General features: G+C 36.3%; 1 protein-coding gene across 1 annotated transcript; it reads right to left on the bottom strand.

Moving 5' to 3' along the window:
• Positions 1 to 1,465: 1,465 nt before the first annotated feature.
• LOC121871306 (GATOR complex protein WDR24-like) lies at positions 1,466 to 18,683 on the bottom strand. The gene is made up of 17 exons (XM_042373525.1): positions 18,413 to 18,683; positions 16,957 to 17,071; positions 16,522 to 16,638; positions 15,587 to 15,702; positions 14,208 to 14,314; positions 13,766 to 13,982; positions 12,706 to 12,809; positions 11,702 to 11,846; positions 11,238 to 11,401; positions 10,268 to 10,460; positions 9,145 to 9,281; positions 8,575 to 8,703; positions 7,380 to 7,591; positions 6,703 to 6,878; positions 4,033 to 4,134; positions 3,700 to 3,806; positions 1,466 to 1,640 (listed from the first exon to the last, which is right to left on the bottom strand). The coding sequence occupies exons 2-17, from the start codon at positions 17,045 to 17,047 to the stop codon at positions 1,466 to 1,468; spliced, it is 2,292 nt and encodes a 763-aa protein (XP_042229459.1). The 5' UTR covers positions 17,048 to 17,071; positions 18,413 to 18,683.
• Positions 18,684 to 19,401: the final 718 nt, after the last annotated feature.

Genomic DNA, 19,401 nt, shown 5'->3' with positions numbered 1-19,401 from the left:
GTAAACACTTATGGTAAAGAAAGAAATTAATGCGTCGCAGCACACATGCAAACATTGTGTTATTTCTCTCACGTAAAATATGAAAGCAACACTTATTACTATTTATTGCAGAAGTAAATATATATGTTTCAATTAATGTTTGTGAATGTAAAACAAAAGTTCTACTCACCAATTGAGAACACAGCCAATGTTGTTGTCTGAGTTTTTACTCAGATATGGAGCAAAGTGCCTAAATCATCAGGTCACCCTCTCTTGGCTTTTGAGCCAACACTACCATCACCTGCTTTCTTGCTCATGTTTAATAGGGGGCACAAAATGCTTTAAAATACCTGAAGAGATTTTTATCACCGATCCAATTCAGAAACGTGGTAATGAAAAGAGCTGCCAAGCAGAGACTGTTTATGTTAGTGGCGTCACCAGCCTGGCAGCTGAGAAGGTTCAAGAAGGTGTTATCTTCTATAAAATATTTCCTAAAGTTGCTGGTTAATGTACCAAAACTGTCCAGTGTTACCAGCAACTGTGGGTTGTTGGTTTTGGTCAGAAGAGCAACAAGGCTGTGATATATTGGGTAGATTTTAATTTTTGCAATTTTCTTTTGTTTTGTACAATTGTCATTATTTTTCCAATGTGTACCAAGTGTAAATTTCTTTTTGTGATTTGTAAGTAAATAAACCTTTTTAAGTTTTTGTTTGGTGATATTTGGGGCCTCAGGTCCTTAACCCTTACAGTATTGAATGATATATCACAGCATTCTCGGTCTCTATCTCGTAAAATAACCCAAAGGCTACTACAGTGTACCTTACTTTCTCTTTTAACTTTTTGGCATAATGATTAACCCTTGCTATGACATACGACTCCACAATATGATATGTACATGTTTGACTGCAATAAGCATCATATTAGGCCAGATTTCTCCTCCCTGTTTTTAAAATTGCAGACTAACATTTAGCACTCACAGAAACATGTCACGTCTCAGTAGATCTCCTCACTACCCACCAGCAGGGCTATAAGTTGCCTCTCGGATTATGATGGAAGACATGTTCATTACTATAGGTGAAAATAATCAGTATATACAATTTATTAAAAGATATAACACAAATATTTTAATATAAAAAGGTCACATGGATTTTCTCATAATTTGTAAGTACATTAATAACTATATACAGTAACAACAATTATCAATACAAATTGTTGCTAAGATATTCATTTTATAATCTGTGTTCTATCTAACAACTATATCTCACATCTATGAGGGGCATGTCACAGTTTTCTTTCAATATGTTGAAAATATCTAAACATATTTGTGTTTAAAAGTAACACCATTATATTGCATCCTTACTCAAAATACTTAAATTCAGATGCAAACTCAAGGTGTATTTACAGTACTGTACAGTGTAAGTAAATAAAAGGCTATAAGATGAAAATAAGACCACATACACATTAACAGAATGAATAAATACAAATATTAGGTATATTCACATAAATGACCACACCCAGCTGGACCTTGTTGTTGGCCATCACTGCATGATGGCGGTGGAGATGGCCACCATGGGAGCAACCTTGACACCATACGTACAGACCCGGCGTACCATCCCGCACGTGACACAGAGCACATGTTGCGGCGGCCTTTTACATCCACACTGGTAATAATACAAAACACATTCTCCACGAGCCTGTGGTATGCAGTAAGCAAACATTACTGAAATATACAGTATTATAAGACATTCTTACAACTTCTGCATGACACTGCGGCATATGTTGGAGTTACTTCGCATGTTGATTCACTCTCGTGATTTAAAACAAGATCTATAACTCTTGATACAATTAACAATAAAAAGCAGGTAATTTTTATTATAGAAAATCTGGTCATATCAATGAGCAGTCTAAAATAAATACTACAGCTCCTCCCCGACTTGACCTGTAAACTTACGACCACCCGCACCTCTGACTTGCCTCAGTCATACCAAATTTTGTCAAATTCACGTATTTTCGAGTCTAACATCAGTACACAAAGAGAATTTTCGTTTTGTAATTCACTTTAAAAATAGCTGGCAGAAAGCTTAAAAGTGAGGATTTTGTGGTGCTGAGAGAAAAAGACACCCATTTTAGATTTTCTATGTATTATTTAAGCATTTTCGACTTATGACCATCTTGACTTATGACCTGGATTTGGGTCCCTAACCCGTCGTAAGAAATTAGAGGGCTTGCTAATAGCTTGTTTTTGTATATACTGTATTAATTGAACTGTGTAAATCAAGTTGTAAGTCTGTAGCTAATGTGTGCAAGTAGTTGCTACAAAACATCAGTATGGTCATTTGACTGAAATTTTTCTCTACCTGGGGTGTATGTGGTCCAAGAAACAGATCTATATACAGTTTTACTAGTTGATGTTAGAAATATGGTTATGGTAATTAAAGCTGCCTCACGCAGTCATAGATGGTTCCATACTGTACAAACACCTTGATGACGAACAACTGCTGTTTGTCTCTTAGATAAACTAATCCAAACCTTCGTTTATTCATAAACATCAAAATTCATCCTTGTCTTATTTGTCAGCCTGAAATTCTGTCATGTTGAGGAACAAAAGTACACCTTGAGCTGTATTAAGGGGATGGAGTGTGAGACTTGGTTGTCAAACATGTCATAATCAGGTCGGGCCTAGGGTCACAGTGGCTTTACTTCCAGGTACCTGAAGGTGATGTGAGTGTAATCCTGCGGCACTACCACCTCACCCCCAGGCCCTGCTCTCTGACTATCTCCTCCTGGGGACGGGTTGTCAAACTTGCCAATCAGGTACAAAAAGTGACAGCTACAGTCAGAAGCTGGTGAGCCATGCAGGTCAGCACTGACTGATGCATATGATACCTTTGCATCGATCAGAATTTTTTGGCGATGCAAATGCGCCGGTTTAATATTGGCCTGGATCAAGCCCTTGTGATGGCAGTGTTGGTGATGATGGTGAGGAGTGGTGATGGTGGGTGTTGGTGGTGATGGTGAGTGTTGGTGGGGTGAAAAGTGACCCATATGATCACTTCAGACTATGTTGATATATAATGGACGAGTCTGTTATTAATCCGGATGTGGATAAAACGGATTTTTTGGCTTTAACACTCCAATTGATGTTATATCAGGGTTTATTGTATTGTAAATAGTATGAAACAGGCAGCCTTTTGCCATGTGACGAACACCAGGTGCCTCAAGAAGGCTCAGGTTCTTAACTGGCTCAATATGTTAATATTGTTATTATTATTGACCCTGTATCCGTATTTTTTCTAGCTAAATAAACTGTTTCAATATCAATGAGGTCTGTGCAGCCGTTTATGATGAAACTTGTGACTCCATTTGGGGTCATAAGTAAGAAACCGTTCAAGCCTCCTACGTTTACATCTGGGTCAAGAGTAGTGATCTAACACCACTTAAATGCCCTGTATTTGCAAATTCTAGACAAGTCAATGGTGAAAGCCAGTGAAACCAGGGTGTGTGTGTGTGTGTAAACTTAAGGATCAATACTGCTTGGTGAGTAACCAGAGTGTGTTTAAGGACCCAAGTACTGAGGCTGTGTTTAGTATGAAGTACATTAGTGCATGGAGTGGAATGCAGTGTTTATTTCTTGGTGACAAGTAAGTTTTTGGAGAGTTGTGAGATCAGGAATGTATTCCCTATTTCCACTTGTACAGTGTACTTCCTCCAATGACATACCTTTCTACAGAAGACTGTTCAGCCAAAGGAAAGAAGTTGCAACGACCACAGTGCAATGTCACTGATGTAGATTGCTGGTTTTGTTGTCGCACAGAAGGGAAGGCCTTCTGAAAGAGCATCAAAAACATTTAAATTTAATGTGAATGTGTGTGTGTGTGTGTGTGTGTGTGTGTGTGTGTGTGTGTGTGTGTGTGTGTGTGTGTGTGTGTGTGTGTGTGTGTGTGTGTGTGTGTGTCGCGTGTGATGCGTGTGTGTGTGTGTGTGTGTTAGTTCCGTGTATAACTTTTCTTTCGTAATTTCATTCCCGTTAAAAAGAATTAATAAATTATTTACCTGCAAATGTATGACTTGATTGTAACATTCCATATGCAAGTGCTGCAAGATGTCAATATATGATATAAACCAATGTTCAACCTGGTCTGCATCCAGGAGCTCCTGTAAAGTATATAAATCACCTTTATTAGACCAAAGTAAAGAGTATTGGTGGTAATTCTGACACTGACATTTACAATAAATTAAACTGCTAGGCTGTTTTACCAATCCCCAAAATTTTGTATCTCTCTGGGGACCCAGTTTTTAATTTTCATTCATCCATCCCAGTCACCGGCCTTCCTCTGGCCCTCCTACCCCTCTTAATGCTTTTGAATATATATATATATATATATATATATATATATATATATATATATATATATATATATATATATATATACTACTATATATATATATATATATATATATATATATATATATATATATATATATATATATATATATATATATATATATATATATATATATATACGTAGTCATCTTGCCGTAAAAGCGGCTTAGTAAAGTGAACAACATAACATATAGGATTAAATGACAGAACATTTGACCCCAAACTCCACTTTTTCGACACAATACCTATGTTCTAGTAAAAATAACATCTTAATTTTATGATGATGGTACATGCACACAATTAATACTTAAGAGAAATAGAGAAATAGTCACCAAGTTAATGTCCATTCCGTAATGGACTCAACTCCCTCCCCTCTTCTCCACCTCCTGGCTCTTCCCTCTCTGAGAAATGTTGGGGAAAACCACTAGATTTTAAGGTATAGTAGTAATAAATAATACCTCCAAACTAAGTTAGGATAATTTAATTGACATTGCTGGATTCCTTTGCAAGACCAGGAATATTTTGAATATAAATGTCATATATTTTGCACAAAAAGATAACATATTTACTCCAAGAGTAAACAAAATACTTAGAGTAGATCTAAAATTTGTATGTCTAATGCCAAAATCTGTGATGTTTATATTCAAAATGATCTCATCAAATTGTAAAATTCCAGCAATGCTTAAGTGTTATATTCTGGCGGTAATTTGTATGAATTTTATAGGCTAAAACAAAATATCTTCAGTTAATAAAAAATATATTCTTCCGCGACACTATCTGTCAATCAAAGTACCCCACCTTGCCTCCCCACTCTTCCAGCAGCGCCAGATGGTGGTCGGTCCCTCCCTGCCCCCACCCCCACCAACCCTCCCTACCAGAGAAATGTGAGGGAGAAACCAGAATATTTACCTTTTAGTAATAAATATTACCTCAGACTAAAGTTAGGATAATATAATTGACATTGCTGGATTCCTTGCAAGACCAGGAATATTTTGAATATACACTTCATATATTTTGCACAAAAGATAACATATTTGCTCTGAGTAAACAAAATACTTGCATTAGATCTAAAATTTGTATGTCTAATGCAAAATCTCTATGATACTTATATTCAAAATGATCATCAAATTGCCAAATTCCAGCAATGTAAATTTGCTATTCACCAACCCGAAATAATTTGTATGAATTTTATGAGCTAAATAAAAAAGTATACTTCACCAGCGTATATGAGTAGATGCACGAGGTGAAGTGAAATTCGGTTCTGGCAGGGGTACGTGGAGAAGCTTGGCGTGAAAGCGAGGGGTTGACTGTTGATGATATGTATGTAATAGCAATAGCCAGCAGCAATAATATATGTATGTAACAACAATATGTATATATATATATATATGCTCAATAACAATGTGTAACATGTGTGTATGCCCATGTGCATGTATGTGTGTGTATGTATGTATATATGTATGCTGCTGCAACATGTATATATATATATGCTGCTCCTTATATATGCTGCTTATGCTGCTACCACTGCTGTATATATATATATATATATATACTATATATATATATATACCCATATACTCTTATATATATATTGTATATATATATATATATATATATATATATATATATATACATATATATATATTATATATATATATACAATAATAATAATATATGTATATATATGTATATATATATATATATATATATATATATATATATATATATATATACAATATATATATATATATAACAATAACCAACAACAATATATATATATATATATATATATATATATATATGTATATATATATATATATATATATATATATATATATATATATATATATATATATATATATATATATATATATATATATATATATATATATATATATATATATATATATATATATATATATATATATATATATATATATATATATATATATATATATATATATATATATATATATATATATATATATATGGTATATTATTATTATTTGTTTTTTTCACATTGCGTATGCAAGATTGTGTGTGCTTGTAACAAAGTTTAAAAAACGAAGAAAATTATGTATGGCTCCCTGAAATTACTTGTAGTGACAGCTCCATGTTTTGTGGCATTTTAGGACATCTTGGGGAAGTACATTTTTTCAAACAAACATATCTCAGCTTTTATAATGGAAGTCTATGAGATAATGTGATCTGATTTACAAAAGGTTCTTCAGGAATGGAATCCTTTCATAAATGGGAAAATCCATGTTCAGTTAAGAAAGTATTACTGTAGTTACAGATGTATACTTTTGTCTAAATGATAGACATAACATTTAACTAACCTTCAGTCTATCACGGAGAACAATGAAACAGGTGACTGACATCTGGACGTCACCGTGAGTTGCATAATAATAGAGCATTTCCACTACCAAGTCGGAACACTTCCAGGCTGGAGCCCCTGTCCCTCGCATCTCACTAAGGAGGGAGGGAGTCTCTACCACATATCCTGAAGCAACACCTAAGAAACATATATGTGTGAACTGAGAGATAAAAATGATGAATAAACATCTGTTACAGCTGCAGGAATGAAGACAAAGCATGAGAGAGAATGTGATGCTGTTGATTAATGCCACCCAGCATGGAATTAGGAAAGGTCTTGAAGAGAGTATAAGTAGGTCTATAGCCCATTACCAATCTGTTCATCCACAAGTAATCCCTAATTCTAGTAGTACTGTATTGTAAGAGGCTGTATTTAGCAATACTTTAAACATTTTCCTAAATAATTCTGAATTTTGACTTTTAGACTTTACAAAAATGAGATGAATTCTAATCTTTACTTCACTACAATTAACAAATAAAATTTAAGTTACTGAATAGCAGCAACAGGTAATGGAAACTTGGCCATACAATAACACAACTGCAATATGCTCGCACACAAAAACTTGTTACTTTCTAAACAGGATTACAATGAATAAAGGCAAGTCCATACATACTGTACTGTACTGTGTAATATACATACCAGCTTCCTGAATCTCTCTGGGCGAACATTTTGAGGAGAATTCCTGAGGTGGAATGGCCGATCTTTGCAAGATGTCATGGCGTGGCTCAAAAGCTTCATTGGGCAGAGCCCAATCTTGACTAGTGTCCATGTTACTAAGATTCTCGTAATCAAAAGGTATTTGGGTGATTTCTCCGTCTCCAAAGAAAAAGTCCTGGTTGATTGTCATGCCACTGTCAATAATGCAAGAACCAAAAATACTGGAGTTTAGAAAATGGGAAACAGATACACAATGAAGGTTATCTTATGTAAATCAGGGTTGGTAAAAAGCATGTCATAACTGATTCACGACAAGACTCTGATTTAAATCATATCATATTTGCCATAACAAAAACCCAAGTGTATGTATAAAAATTAAATACACACATGTGAAAAACCATAAAAAATATGCAACATTGTATTTTTATTTTTATTAGGTCAGACAGGGAGAAAACACTAAAATAAAGCTACAGTACCGCACCTGAATTTGCTTTAATAAAACTAAAATTTACGTGGTGGCAGGCTTTCCTCTGTTCGTGTAGATTGAAGCATATTCTTACAGAGATAGATGAAATTAATAGCAAATACAGCTATAATTCAGATAATTTGATAAAACAGGAAAGCATCATATCACTTCACTTCACTGCCAAATTTGCCTGAATTAAAAATAAATTTTGTTAATAATTTTTGAGTCACAGCTGCTATTTCTAGTCATTGATTTCTTATTATGAAGGCTGAAGAGAAGTTAAAAAGGTATGTAGTAATATACAAATACTGTAATCAATTATAACATTTATGACTTTAACGTGTCAAAAATTACTGTTTTACATCATGCCGACCCTGATGTAAATCTATGAAACATATGGAGCAAATTATTAAATATGAGTAAAGGTAATGAAGACTGAGGAACACATAGATGAACTGTACAAGGTGCCTCATAGTCCATAACCCATAGAGAAACTATTGTCTTCTTTTGTCTTCATCAGGGGAGGGAATCATAACAAATCAGCAAAGATAGCACAGACGTTAACACTAGAGGAAGACTTACTTTAATATTTATGTGTGGAAACTAAACATGACACACCTATCAGTTGGAAAAAAAGTGTAATCAACAACATCCATATGCCTGGGTGTTGACGGTTAAATTCTTTCCGACCAGCCGAGATAATAAGCTCACCTGGCAATATTTGTCAGCTTCAGATCATGGTTGTCGGTATCATCTGTCTCTGTGTCTCCTTCCTCTGCACTGAAGCCTCCTCCAGATGTGTCTCCACCAGCATCACCCCCAGAGAAGTGACGTGACGATCTGTAAATAAAGATGATTTTGTGAATTACGAACAGAGTAATCGTGTAATAAAATTCCCGCTAGTGAAGATTTGGTAGAAAAATAAGCCTATTAAAATGTTTGGGTCAAATGGTGTACTCTAGCTCTATATACATCAACCTTAGTGTTCCCCTTAAACTTAACCAACCACTCACAATCAGAGGCTTGGCTCACTTGTCACTGTTGAGGCTTGACAGTGTAAGCAAGACCTACACTGCCCACTATATCCGGTTTAATTAAGCCAGTAGGTAGAGCTGTCAATCTGTGGTCAAGTCATCATTACATAAACGAGGTTGAGAATCCATTGCTGGCAAGACTGTTAGTAACCCCCACCTTCCTCTTCACTGACTGGAATGTAATCAGGAATCTGCTACTGGCTCACCCTAACAACAGCAACTAAGACTCATGGTGTGTTAGCATTACCTCTGTTCATTCTCCAAACTGGTGTCTGGCTGTACAGTTGGATCATCTCTGGAGGAGCCCTGGTGACCTGACAAGTGGTCACTACCACCACCAACACCTACATACAGCATTTGTAGTATCTGCCATGTCAGTGCAATCTGAAGGAAGAATAAAAGTTAAGATATAAAGTACATTCAAAACTAAGTTCACATTATTTATCATGGAAGCCAACCAAGATCATCCACAGCATATTACCACTAAGCCCACACTGATGTAGGCAGAGAATAATTTTTCTCAATTTTATTTTTTAGAATGGCAATTTATCAGAACACTAATAATACTATAAGAGCGTATCTCCTTAAAACTGTTTAGTTATTACAATGAAACTTACAAATAACAAGAACGATGAAAGAGAAGCAAATGGCAGAGGTTATCAAAGATCTTTATTTCCTGCTTCTCTACTTGTAATTTGGTTCTTTAATTTCATTTAATGTTCACCTTTACTGTACTTCTCATGTATACTGCACCTCTCTATAATAAAATCAATTAACCAACACTCACACACATCTATATTCATGAACACAAAACCTATGTATTTAACCTATTATATTTCTGTAGGTCAGAACAAGGGATACAGACACTTCAAATGATGGGTGTAAATAGTGGAGTGGTGCAAGGCAGGTGTAGATGTAACAGGAAAGGGTAAAGACAACAAGTAATTAGAAATGCTTGTAAAATAAACAACATCACATTGATTAAGAACTCTAATAAGCCTGATGTGAAGAGAATGGATGAGGCTAATTGAGTCAAGAGGTGCATGAGCCTAATGTGAAAGGAAGGAGAGCCCGGGGTACGCCAAGAATGAAATGGGGAACAGTTATAAGAAATGATATTAGAGTTAGGAACCTGACAAGAAAGACTGCAAGAGAATATGCTGCATGGAGAGCTGCCATCTGGTAATCACAGCTGACCTACACAAGGGTGAAAATGGCTGTAAAGCATTGATGACGGTGATGAACACATGGACAGCTGTAAGAATGGATGAAGAAGTGAAACACATCAGACGTGACATGAATGTTCCAACTACAAGTATACCTGTTCATTTATTAACTTGCACTCAAGAACACAAAAAATTGAGCCAGACCTGATGTCTATTCAGCTTTTTAGCTACTCCAGCATTATGTTCACATATCTCCCCAAGGGAACGTCCAGTGAGGAGGTACTGCTTGGCAGACTCAACAAGGTGGTGGGTAGAGACTGGACCATCTTCTTCACAATTCCTCATCTGAATGGATGACAGCACCTGCCCAATGTGCTCACCAAAATTTGCTGGCTTCCTGAATATAAGTTTTTACATCAAAGCAAGAAAACAAAAATATAAAATTTAAATTACGTACTCTCAAGTATGTAAAATAAAATAAGATGCATTCAAGGTATAGCTGGAAGATATAACAGATACTGTAGAGGCCTCAGAAATAAGTATACACACTGTAGCTGTAAGGTCCACAAGTGGTCTGGTAACATTGGTACTACACACTCCTGATGTATGATGAAACTCAGCTCCCTCCCACCTTCAACTTCCTTCATCTCTCACCCTCCCTAGCCCATTCCCATAAGGGAAGGGGGGGGGGAGAGTGGTGAAGGAGGGAGGGCAGGTTAAGAGAGGGAGGGAGACAGATGTGGAGGAGGGAGGGAATTATATGAAGGAAGACAAAAGTTGTGTTCCTCAAACTTCAAAATGGTATGGAACTGGAGTGTGACTTGCCAACAGATAACCCAAGCTATAACTCCAACCTGAGTGAGGAGAACTGACATGTGGTCTAGCAGCGCTGCTTCAGTAAGTTACAAACCTGGCTTAAGTTATTTGTAGGTGAGGTTAAACTGAATAAAAACTGCACTGCACAATAGAAGATGAAAGAATATATGTATCACACTAACAGGAACATAACGTAACTGTAATAAGAATACAGTACAGTACCTGTAATAGGATATCACAGAATCTACAAACTTATGGGTGATTCTGAGGGACCAAAACATCTGATAATGATTACTAAAAGAAATGAGTGAATATCAATGGATGAGTAACAGAATTACTGTAACAGTTTTAATTTCACCTAAACACTGACAACTTTGTCAGAGATCCAGTGGGCTCAGAGTCCTCTTTTATCCGGGAAGCATTGGAGATGTTGCCGTAAATACTAATGTCTAAGGCAGCAGGATTGACATCTTCCATAGGCCTTGCTGCATCTTGAAAGGAATGATGAATCAAGGTACAATCCTGGAAAACAAAACCATGCATATAGACTTGTGCTCTGGTTTAAAACATCTCTCATAACTGAACTACGTACAGTGAGGGAGGTATCAGTGTTTCATCGTACACAAGAATTTACCCTCGCCAGTATCAGGAATAAATTAGTAGTGTGTATTATCATTTGAAATGGTAAGTGTACAGTCTGTATATATACCACACAACTGAACATCTTTCCTTATAAACAGACAAACTGTATGTCTTAAAGGCATATGGTAAGGATACAAGAGGACCATGGTGACCTCACAAGATAAGAGCACCTTCACTTACCTTTCCAACAGACAGTAAACTGTTTGGGTCACCTCGCCAGCAAATGCTAGTAGTTAGATTTTTGTGCTCGTTAAAAGCTGCCAGAGGTATATAAGGCCGCCTTATGTCCCAAACATTAATGCTACAGTCCCACAGCAAGGCAGAGCTAGAACACAAAAACATCTTCAACAAACCTCTTAAACCACGGTACAGTATCTTTGTCTTGTACTCTAAAGAAATCTGTGTCAGTAAATAAAATACAGCATCTGAGGACAGGGAGGGAACCCTAAGGCCTCTATCACACCAATACAACCTCCAAAGTATGAGTAAAATTTGCCTAATGTAGTACTGTACGTATTACCATTTTCCATTCCATATCATTTATAATGTAACTCTTCTGTGAAATGCCATAATTTCTTTAACTTGAACACAAATTTTTCCAATCATGCAAGCATTTCCCTCAAGTCTTCCTCACTCAACCCTCCTAATCATATTCCCATACTGTAACTGTAACCTGTTTCTTATCACATACACACACACTGGTTTTGAGTCCTCCAATTATGATCTCTGGTTAAGGTTTACACTTTCCTGAAACCTACTTTTACTTGTTGCATTTATGACTCACCAGAACAACCTGACCCAACTCTTTGACTTCTTAGATTCTACTATCAAATGCACTTTGTCCTACAACCACTATACTGTAATTGTCTTTCTTGGTCCATTGGTCCATACTATTTTCTGGCTCACTCACTATTCTTGTGCAAATGTTTATGCTATTACTGTGTCATGTCTAATCCTTTCTTCTGACCAATCTTGTCTATGCATCTAGCTGACCAATCTTGCATTCTTTCCTCCTCTTTAAAATCTCCTTTCCCCAAAAGCACATAAGTGGTAGCCCAAAATACAATCCCTTCACCCTGAAAATATTAACAGCAAATCTCTCTAGTCATTAAAGTTCTTTTGCTACAACATCTATAATTAATTTAATATCTACTGTTATATTTATACAACACAACAGGACTTACCTAGCAATGTGGTACTTGGTGTTGGGCCTCCACTTGACTCTGCCAACTGAAGCAATTGTTTGAATGGTGTTGCATACAGTAGGAATTTCATTTAAATCCCAAACCTGTTTAAACAAATAATTAAATGATAAAACTAAGATGAATGATATTGTTTTCTGTATTTCAATAACATCAGACCTCTGTGATTGCAGGCTACCTCTTTTATCTATAAACAAACAGCATATGGTCAACTGTGGTGTGGGGGATGTCCTGGGCAGTGGTACAAGGGACCCATGTGTGATGATTCAAATTTTATAAAATCATGAAAATGCCATTTATTACTTGAGGTAAATTAGGTGTGTATACTCTTCAGTAAACTTTAATATGTTTTTCAGGTAAATGACAAAAGACTGTGTATGCATATTACATAATAAAAAAAAATCAATAAAATAATGATCACACAGCTTGGCCTGGTATGGGAAGAGCTAAGGGGCTGTAGCTAAAGGGCCAATTTAACTTGGTGACATACTACGTCCACACATACGTTCACTTCAACACCCAGGCTCTTCATATTTCTCAATTAATAGCAACATATTTTTTGATATACTGTACAGGTACACTCCATATAATGCAATAAAATAACTACAATACCATAAAAAATATACAAAAGAACAATGTGAGTGACTGTGTGTCTGTGCATGAGTGAGTGTGTGTCTGTGAGTGTACAACATTTGAATGATCCCATTGAGTTTCAGAAATTTCTAAACCATGTGGGTCCTCAAGCTCAGAAAATACATGCTCGTGTGAAGCTGGCTTTACAGCGGAATGCATGAGCTGTGGCTAGCACGCAAGGTTTGAAATATTACTGTAGGGTACCATAATTTTTTTTGTGAATAAGCAGGGTATGCTTTGCAAATATCAAATAAGGGCGTTAAAATATCAATTAAGGATAAGTGGGACAGCGAAGAGAGAGGTATTCTTGTACTGTACAGCAGTTCAACAGTTGGCATCTTAACAATGAGGCAACTGATAAAGCAACAAGTGCTCATTCTCTGAACACTAATAGAAAAGTAAGCTTTACTTTTATGGTTTTATCCCTGCCAGCAGTAGCAATCCAAGTTTTAACTTCAGGATGCCAGTCCAGGGCAAAAATAGGGCCCCCATGGGCAGTGAACTGCTTCTCTACTCGGTCAGGTCTCCTCATGTCCCACAACTGCACATTCCCATTCTCAGAAACTGCACAGAAGTTCATGCTATGGTGCGGGTTGAACTGTACGTCTCTGACACTCTCAGCATTGCTGCAAATTAAAAATATAGTATGTATGTATGGTGCACGAAATATAAAGTAAATATTAATGAGAACAAAATGATGGGAACAATAAGAGTTCTCACAATTTACACTCCAACATGATGATATCAACTCAGTAAGAAAAGTGATTCATTTACGAACTGTGAACACTTATAAATATTTATGTCAACATATCAAACTAGAATTAATACTGAATATCATTAGAGTTACAAACCTGGTAAAAGTCTGAGTAGCCTCTCTTCTCCGTAGGTCAAACAACTTCATGAACCCATCATGTGAGCCGGATATCAACAGATGCGATTCACACGGATGAAAACTGACCTGTGGAAACACGTCACTAATCATATTAGCCGATCTGTTTCATACTTACGCCTAAAGAGGATTTCTAGATGAACCCTCCATTTAAAACCCAATGGCCTTGCTGAGTGACTTGTGTCATTAAAACACAGCCTGACTGGGAAGGGTGTGGAAACAAAAGCTCTAACCATAATGTCTTGAAGAAAACTGTTCATGAATAAACAAGACACTAGAAGCTCCTTCAAGTTTATATGAATATACTGTATTGTATTTAAAGACAGTGACAAAATCCCTTACTCATCATTCCCTTCCCTTGATGTGACATGTGAGACCCAGCAGACAGATCTTGTGTATATGTATCTAAAGAACCTCTGATGACAAACACCACCTTTAACAGGTCAAAGGAATGAAAAAGTTTGGTCTCTAAATCTTATTTTTATGGGCTGATTACTACAATTTAACAAAGGCTTTCTTAACCTGAATATACAGTATTAGCAGTAAAAGTAAGTTCAAGGGCTTTTTCACACTGTTCACAAGAGGTACATGTTGAACCCATCCAATCCGGCACCCTCAGGACCTAACTGGTGGAGGACCATAGGAATTTTGGAACCCCAGATCAGTTAAAGTCTGGAGAAAAAATCTTGTTCTACTGATACATGAAATATATATAGTGTACAAATTAACAAAAAAGCAATAAAAAGTATTACCATTTCCTCCAAACAGTTACATTACATAATAAGCAAAATAGAATGAATAACAGAGTACAGTACTGTAATAATCTGCCCATCACAGAAGCAAACCTACCTGAAGTGATTTTATATTTAAATGTCTTGATATCTGGTATATTTGTACTGAATATTTTAGTGAAATACTGTACGTATACCAATTGTAGTTTTTTAATCAAATGTGCTCAGGAGGAATGTTAGTACAAGTGGATACATTCACAAAATCCACTTCGTTCTCAGAAGCCTTGTTGTCGGAGGTAGATTTAATCTGGAGTAAATGTGAATAAGTTCCAGTCCCTTTGTATTATGCATACTGTACTGTATAAGGTGTACACGTCCAACATATACAGTACTACAGTAATAGAAAACTAAGCACAGTGACGGACAAAAGTTGGCTCCCCATGTTGAAACTGAGTCACGGGAATGTGTCTCTGAACTGACTCACTACGACTGTCATTTGGTGAGTACAGTATATCGTTTTATCTCACTTGGGATCGACACTACTTCAGTTTGGGGGAGGGAGTGAAGTTTTGATCCCGACTGTTCATAAAACCCTTTAGAAATTACATACCTTGTGAACAGTCCGGCTGTGGTCGTTGAACACACAATCCATCTTTGACCGAGACGGTTTGTTCAAGTTCCAGGTGACAACAGCCCCATTTGTGGATGCTGTAGCAAGAACACTGTCTGAAAAAAGAAAAATTTTTAAACTACAAGACGGCTAAATTTTTTTTGTTTCATCCCACAGGTTTGGTGTGGCCAACTACAATACCGTATCATCAAATTTTTACACAATAAAAATGGGGAGAATAAATTAGTAAAAAGTTGTTTAATAAGCTTAATAAAGAAGAAGAAATTATAAAGAATTATTTTGAGTTACTTAAATGATGTTTTTGAAAGTACTGTACTGTAGGAAGAGAATGAGAAAAATGAAAGATTCAGTAACTTTAGGGAAGTGATTTGAGTGCCAGAGTGCCAACCAAGATTTATTATGATAACATGAGCACACAGAAAATGGGAAGAGGCATACTGTACTGGTCAAAAGAATGGATGATTTAAAAGTGGATGGGAGAAAAGAGAGGAAGAGAGAAAATGCTGGAAGCTGGGGGTAAGTATGTAGGAATGGGGTGGGGGCGAGATAGACTTTGAGGAAGCAGCAATGTGTGTGTGTGTGTGTGTGTGTGTGTGTGTGTGTGTGTGACTGGAATGCATCATGTTGACTGGCTTTAAGGGACAGATACTGTATATATATATTGTACTGATGATGTGTCAAGCTGTGATACTGTATGACGTGACAAGCATAAAGTCCTCACTGTGGCAGGGTGCTACAAGGGAGAACACATATGGTAGTTATGTCTGTTAGATGGCTGAATAACATAGAACAAGAGGAGAGAGTGTCTGTGTAATATGAATGAACAAAAAAAATATTAAGCTACCTGTTAATAATTAAAGGAGAGAGATAAAATAGAGGTACAAAATTTTATAAAAACAAAACTGTAATATTACCTTCCACAGGATTCCAAACCACATCATTGCAGGAGAAGTTTAGGTTTAGATGTTTACCAGCGCGAAGGTTCGCTTTTTCTACGAGGTCTTCCTCTTCAATGGAAAAGATTTTGAACACTGAAAATAAAAATTAATAAATAGATCAATAAAAATAACCACCATCTACCAACACAGTCAATAAGTCTATTTCTTGTCCACATACATTCAGACAAGTTTATGAAAGCACAATTAAATAGCACAGTACTATACAGTATTTTCATTATAACAGAGTCAATATTACTGCCAAAGCTAAACTTTTCCTCCTACCCTGAAATAAACAAACAACTATAAATTTACACAAAATGATGTCCCAAGTTATGAAAAACATCAAATTACAATTAGATTTACAGATATATGAAAGTATTGTTGGATGTACAGTCGTTAAAAGATGCTTACCATGACGGCCAGCAATGACAACTTGGAGGTTGTCGGGACTGAGAGCCAAGGCATTAGCGGGAACATCTTGGGTCACACACACTGTCTTCATTCTGCTTTGGTCATAAAAAAACACCTGGATATAAAGTGAATATTAATTAAAGATATTTTCCTGGAACTTTACAACTTCCTATAAACAATGATGATACATTTATTCTTTCTTGGGTTAATAATAATAATAATAATAATACAGTAATAATAATAATAATAATACTGTACTGATAATAATAAGATCTAAAAAAAGAACTATATTTATGACACTCACAGTACGAGTAATATACCAGTACAGTCGTAGGTATTTGCAATTTTCCATCTACAGGTACGACAATAATACATTAATACAGTATTACCTTAATGTATTAGTTTAGCACTAAAAATGAACCAACAAAACAACCTACTAACGTACCTAACCCACGATGGAAAATTACAGTATTATTACAGTGGAGAAGCTAGCCATCTTGTTTTTCAATGACATGTTTGGTATCATATTACAAGTTATCTGTCCTTATGGAGGATGAAGACCATCTCCAAGAGTTCATTTGTCAACATGGACGAGTTGGCAGGACGTGCAAGTGTTCAAAATGTGGCAGAGAACTTACAGTGAAAGAGATGTACAGTATGTGTTTCAGTGCAACAATCGATAGCACTCTTACGTCCACAAAAAAATGTAAAATTACACAATGACGCTTCAAGAAAAGTGTTTTCATTGGTACCTGATATCAATGTAAGTTCTTTCTGCTTAATATGCCAGGGGTTACGTGGAGTTTTGCTTCCATGTTAGGAAGTTAGGCAAGGTTAGGTCAGGTTCTGTGGTAAAGGTGAAGCAAACGGCTAACACCAGGAGTTGTTTGATTTCATTCATTTGTATCACATGTTCTTTGGTTGACAGTAAGTAATAAAAATTTATATGACAATGCACAGACCCTAACAGAACCTGACCTAACCAAACTAACCAAAGAAACCTAACCTAACCTTGCCAAACTTTCTAGCCCGGCATATTAAGCAGAAAGAACTTAACTTTGATATCTGCATCAATGGCAGCAACTTTCTGGAAACAGCATGATATAATTTTACGATTTTTGTGTTAGTGAGAGTAAGCTCGGACCGAGTGGTTCAATTGTTGCACTGAAACAAAGTGTTAAAAAAAAATGCCATTAACGAAGAGTTTTTTACAATTGTCCAAATTATTGATTGCAACTATAATATTCCCGAGATTCATTTTGTGGCAACAAGTGAAATAATACATCATGCAAATAACATCTCCAGATATTTTAGTGCAATTCCATTAAGTCCCCCGGGTGCTAACTGTCTCCTCCACCATTACTTGATAATGTCTACCTGAAGCCCAAGTTTAGGTCAGGTAATTTCTTGAATTTTATGAAAGATAAATTACTACATTAAAACAATAAAATCTCACCTAAATCTGTGTCCCTTAACCAATGTCTGACAGTCGATGGAAGTTCATCAGATATAAACGTGAGGATTTACTTCAGTTACTTTCGTTATCATTAAGTACACAATCACGATCTTCCTCTTTTATTGTGTAGTTTACATGTGTGTGTCTTCTTTCTCCTGTACTATATAAGGAACATCAAAAGGTCCTATGAGAGGTAAGTCAGGTGTGTCAGGTGTTTGTTTACTCCTCTTCATGTGCTGGTGGCGGCAGATATAAAGATAGGAAAAAAAAATAATAAAATGCTAAGGTTTCATTTCTTCCCAAAGGACATAAGTAAGTGATTGATTCATAAGCTGTTAAGGTTAAATTGTAGTTTAATTTATCATTTGATCACTTTGCTTAAGAGCCACTCGGTGTCTTGTTTGTTACTTGTTGTGAACTAGCACTAACACCCATTGAGTCACGTGACCTCCTTTCCCTCATTTTTTTAGTTTTCTATTGTAATTATATTTATTCAAATGTACAATTAGACATGTCGTAAACCAATAGAAAGATATAATACAGCTGTAGTCACTGCACATGTAAACAAGCAAAAACTAAAACTTTATTGATTTCACTTCACCTCCAGTCCAGAGTACAGTAGTCCACTCCCACGAATTGGAATGGCAGTGCCTCTTGCACTCTTTCAAGAGGTAGTGTAGTGGATTCCTCCCCTACAAACGCTGTTTGTCGCTGAGTAGCCGACCCCGCGAATTCCCCAGTGTATGCCTCGTGGTCTAGGTCAACCAGTTCCGCCTTACATGACGGAGGTCAACTATTAAGCCACGCCTACCTCCGCTATATAAGACCTGACCTCGTGGTGACCACTCTCTTCTTCTAGCTACAGCCGCAGCGAGTAACACCTCCTCCTCTGCCGCTGCCTGGCGGCCCTCGCTCCCGCCGGCGACCCACAAGCTGGTCCTCCTCTGAGCATCCTCACCAACCAGCTCTCTCTACTCAACGCTTGTAAC

Source organism: Homarus americanus, unplaced genomic scaffold (genome assembly GCF_018991925.1).
Source record: "Homarus americanus isolate GMGI-L3 unplaced genomic scaffold, GMGI_Hamer_2.0 scaffold45698, whole genome shotgun sequence".
Classification (NCBI taxonomy): domain Eukaryota; kingdom Metazoa; phylum Arthropoda; class Malacostraca; order Decapoda; family Nephropidae; genus Homarus; species Homarus americanus.
This window is presented reverse-complemented; position numbering and strand designations above follow the sequence as displayed.

What these genes read in the sequence shown, in the direction of transcription:
- LOC121871306 (XM_042373525.1), bottom strand. Translation starts at nt 17,047, where the DNA reads ATGAAGACAGTGTGTGTGACCCAAGATGTTCCCGCTAATGCCTTGGCT. An exon ending in ACAAAGTTGTCAGTGTTTAG is followed by an intron (nt 10,461 to 11,237) that starts GTGAAATTAAAA and finishes ACTTATATTCAG; the next exon opens with GAAGCCAGCAAATTTTGGTG. An exon ending in GAACAGTCTTCTGTAGAAAG is followed by an intron (nt 1,641 to 3,699) that starts GTATGTCATTGG and finishes TATTATTACCAG; the next exon opens with TGTGGATGTAAAAGGCCGCC.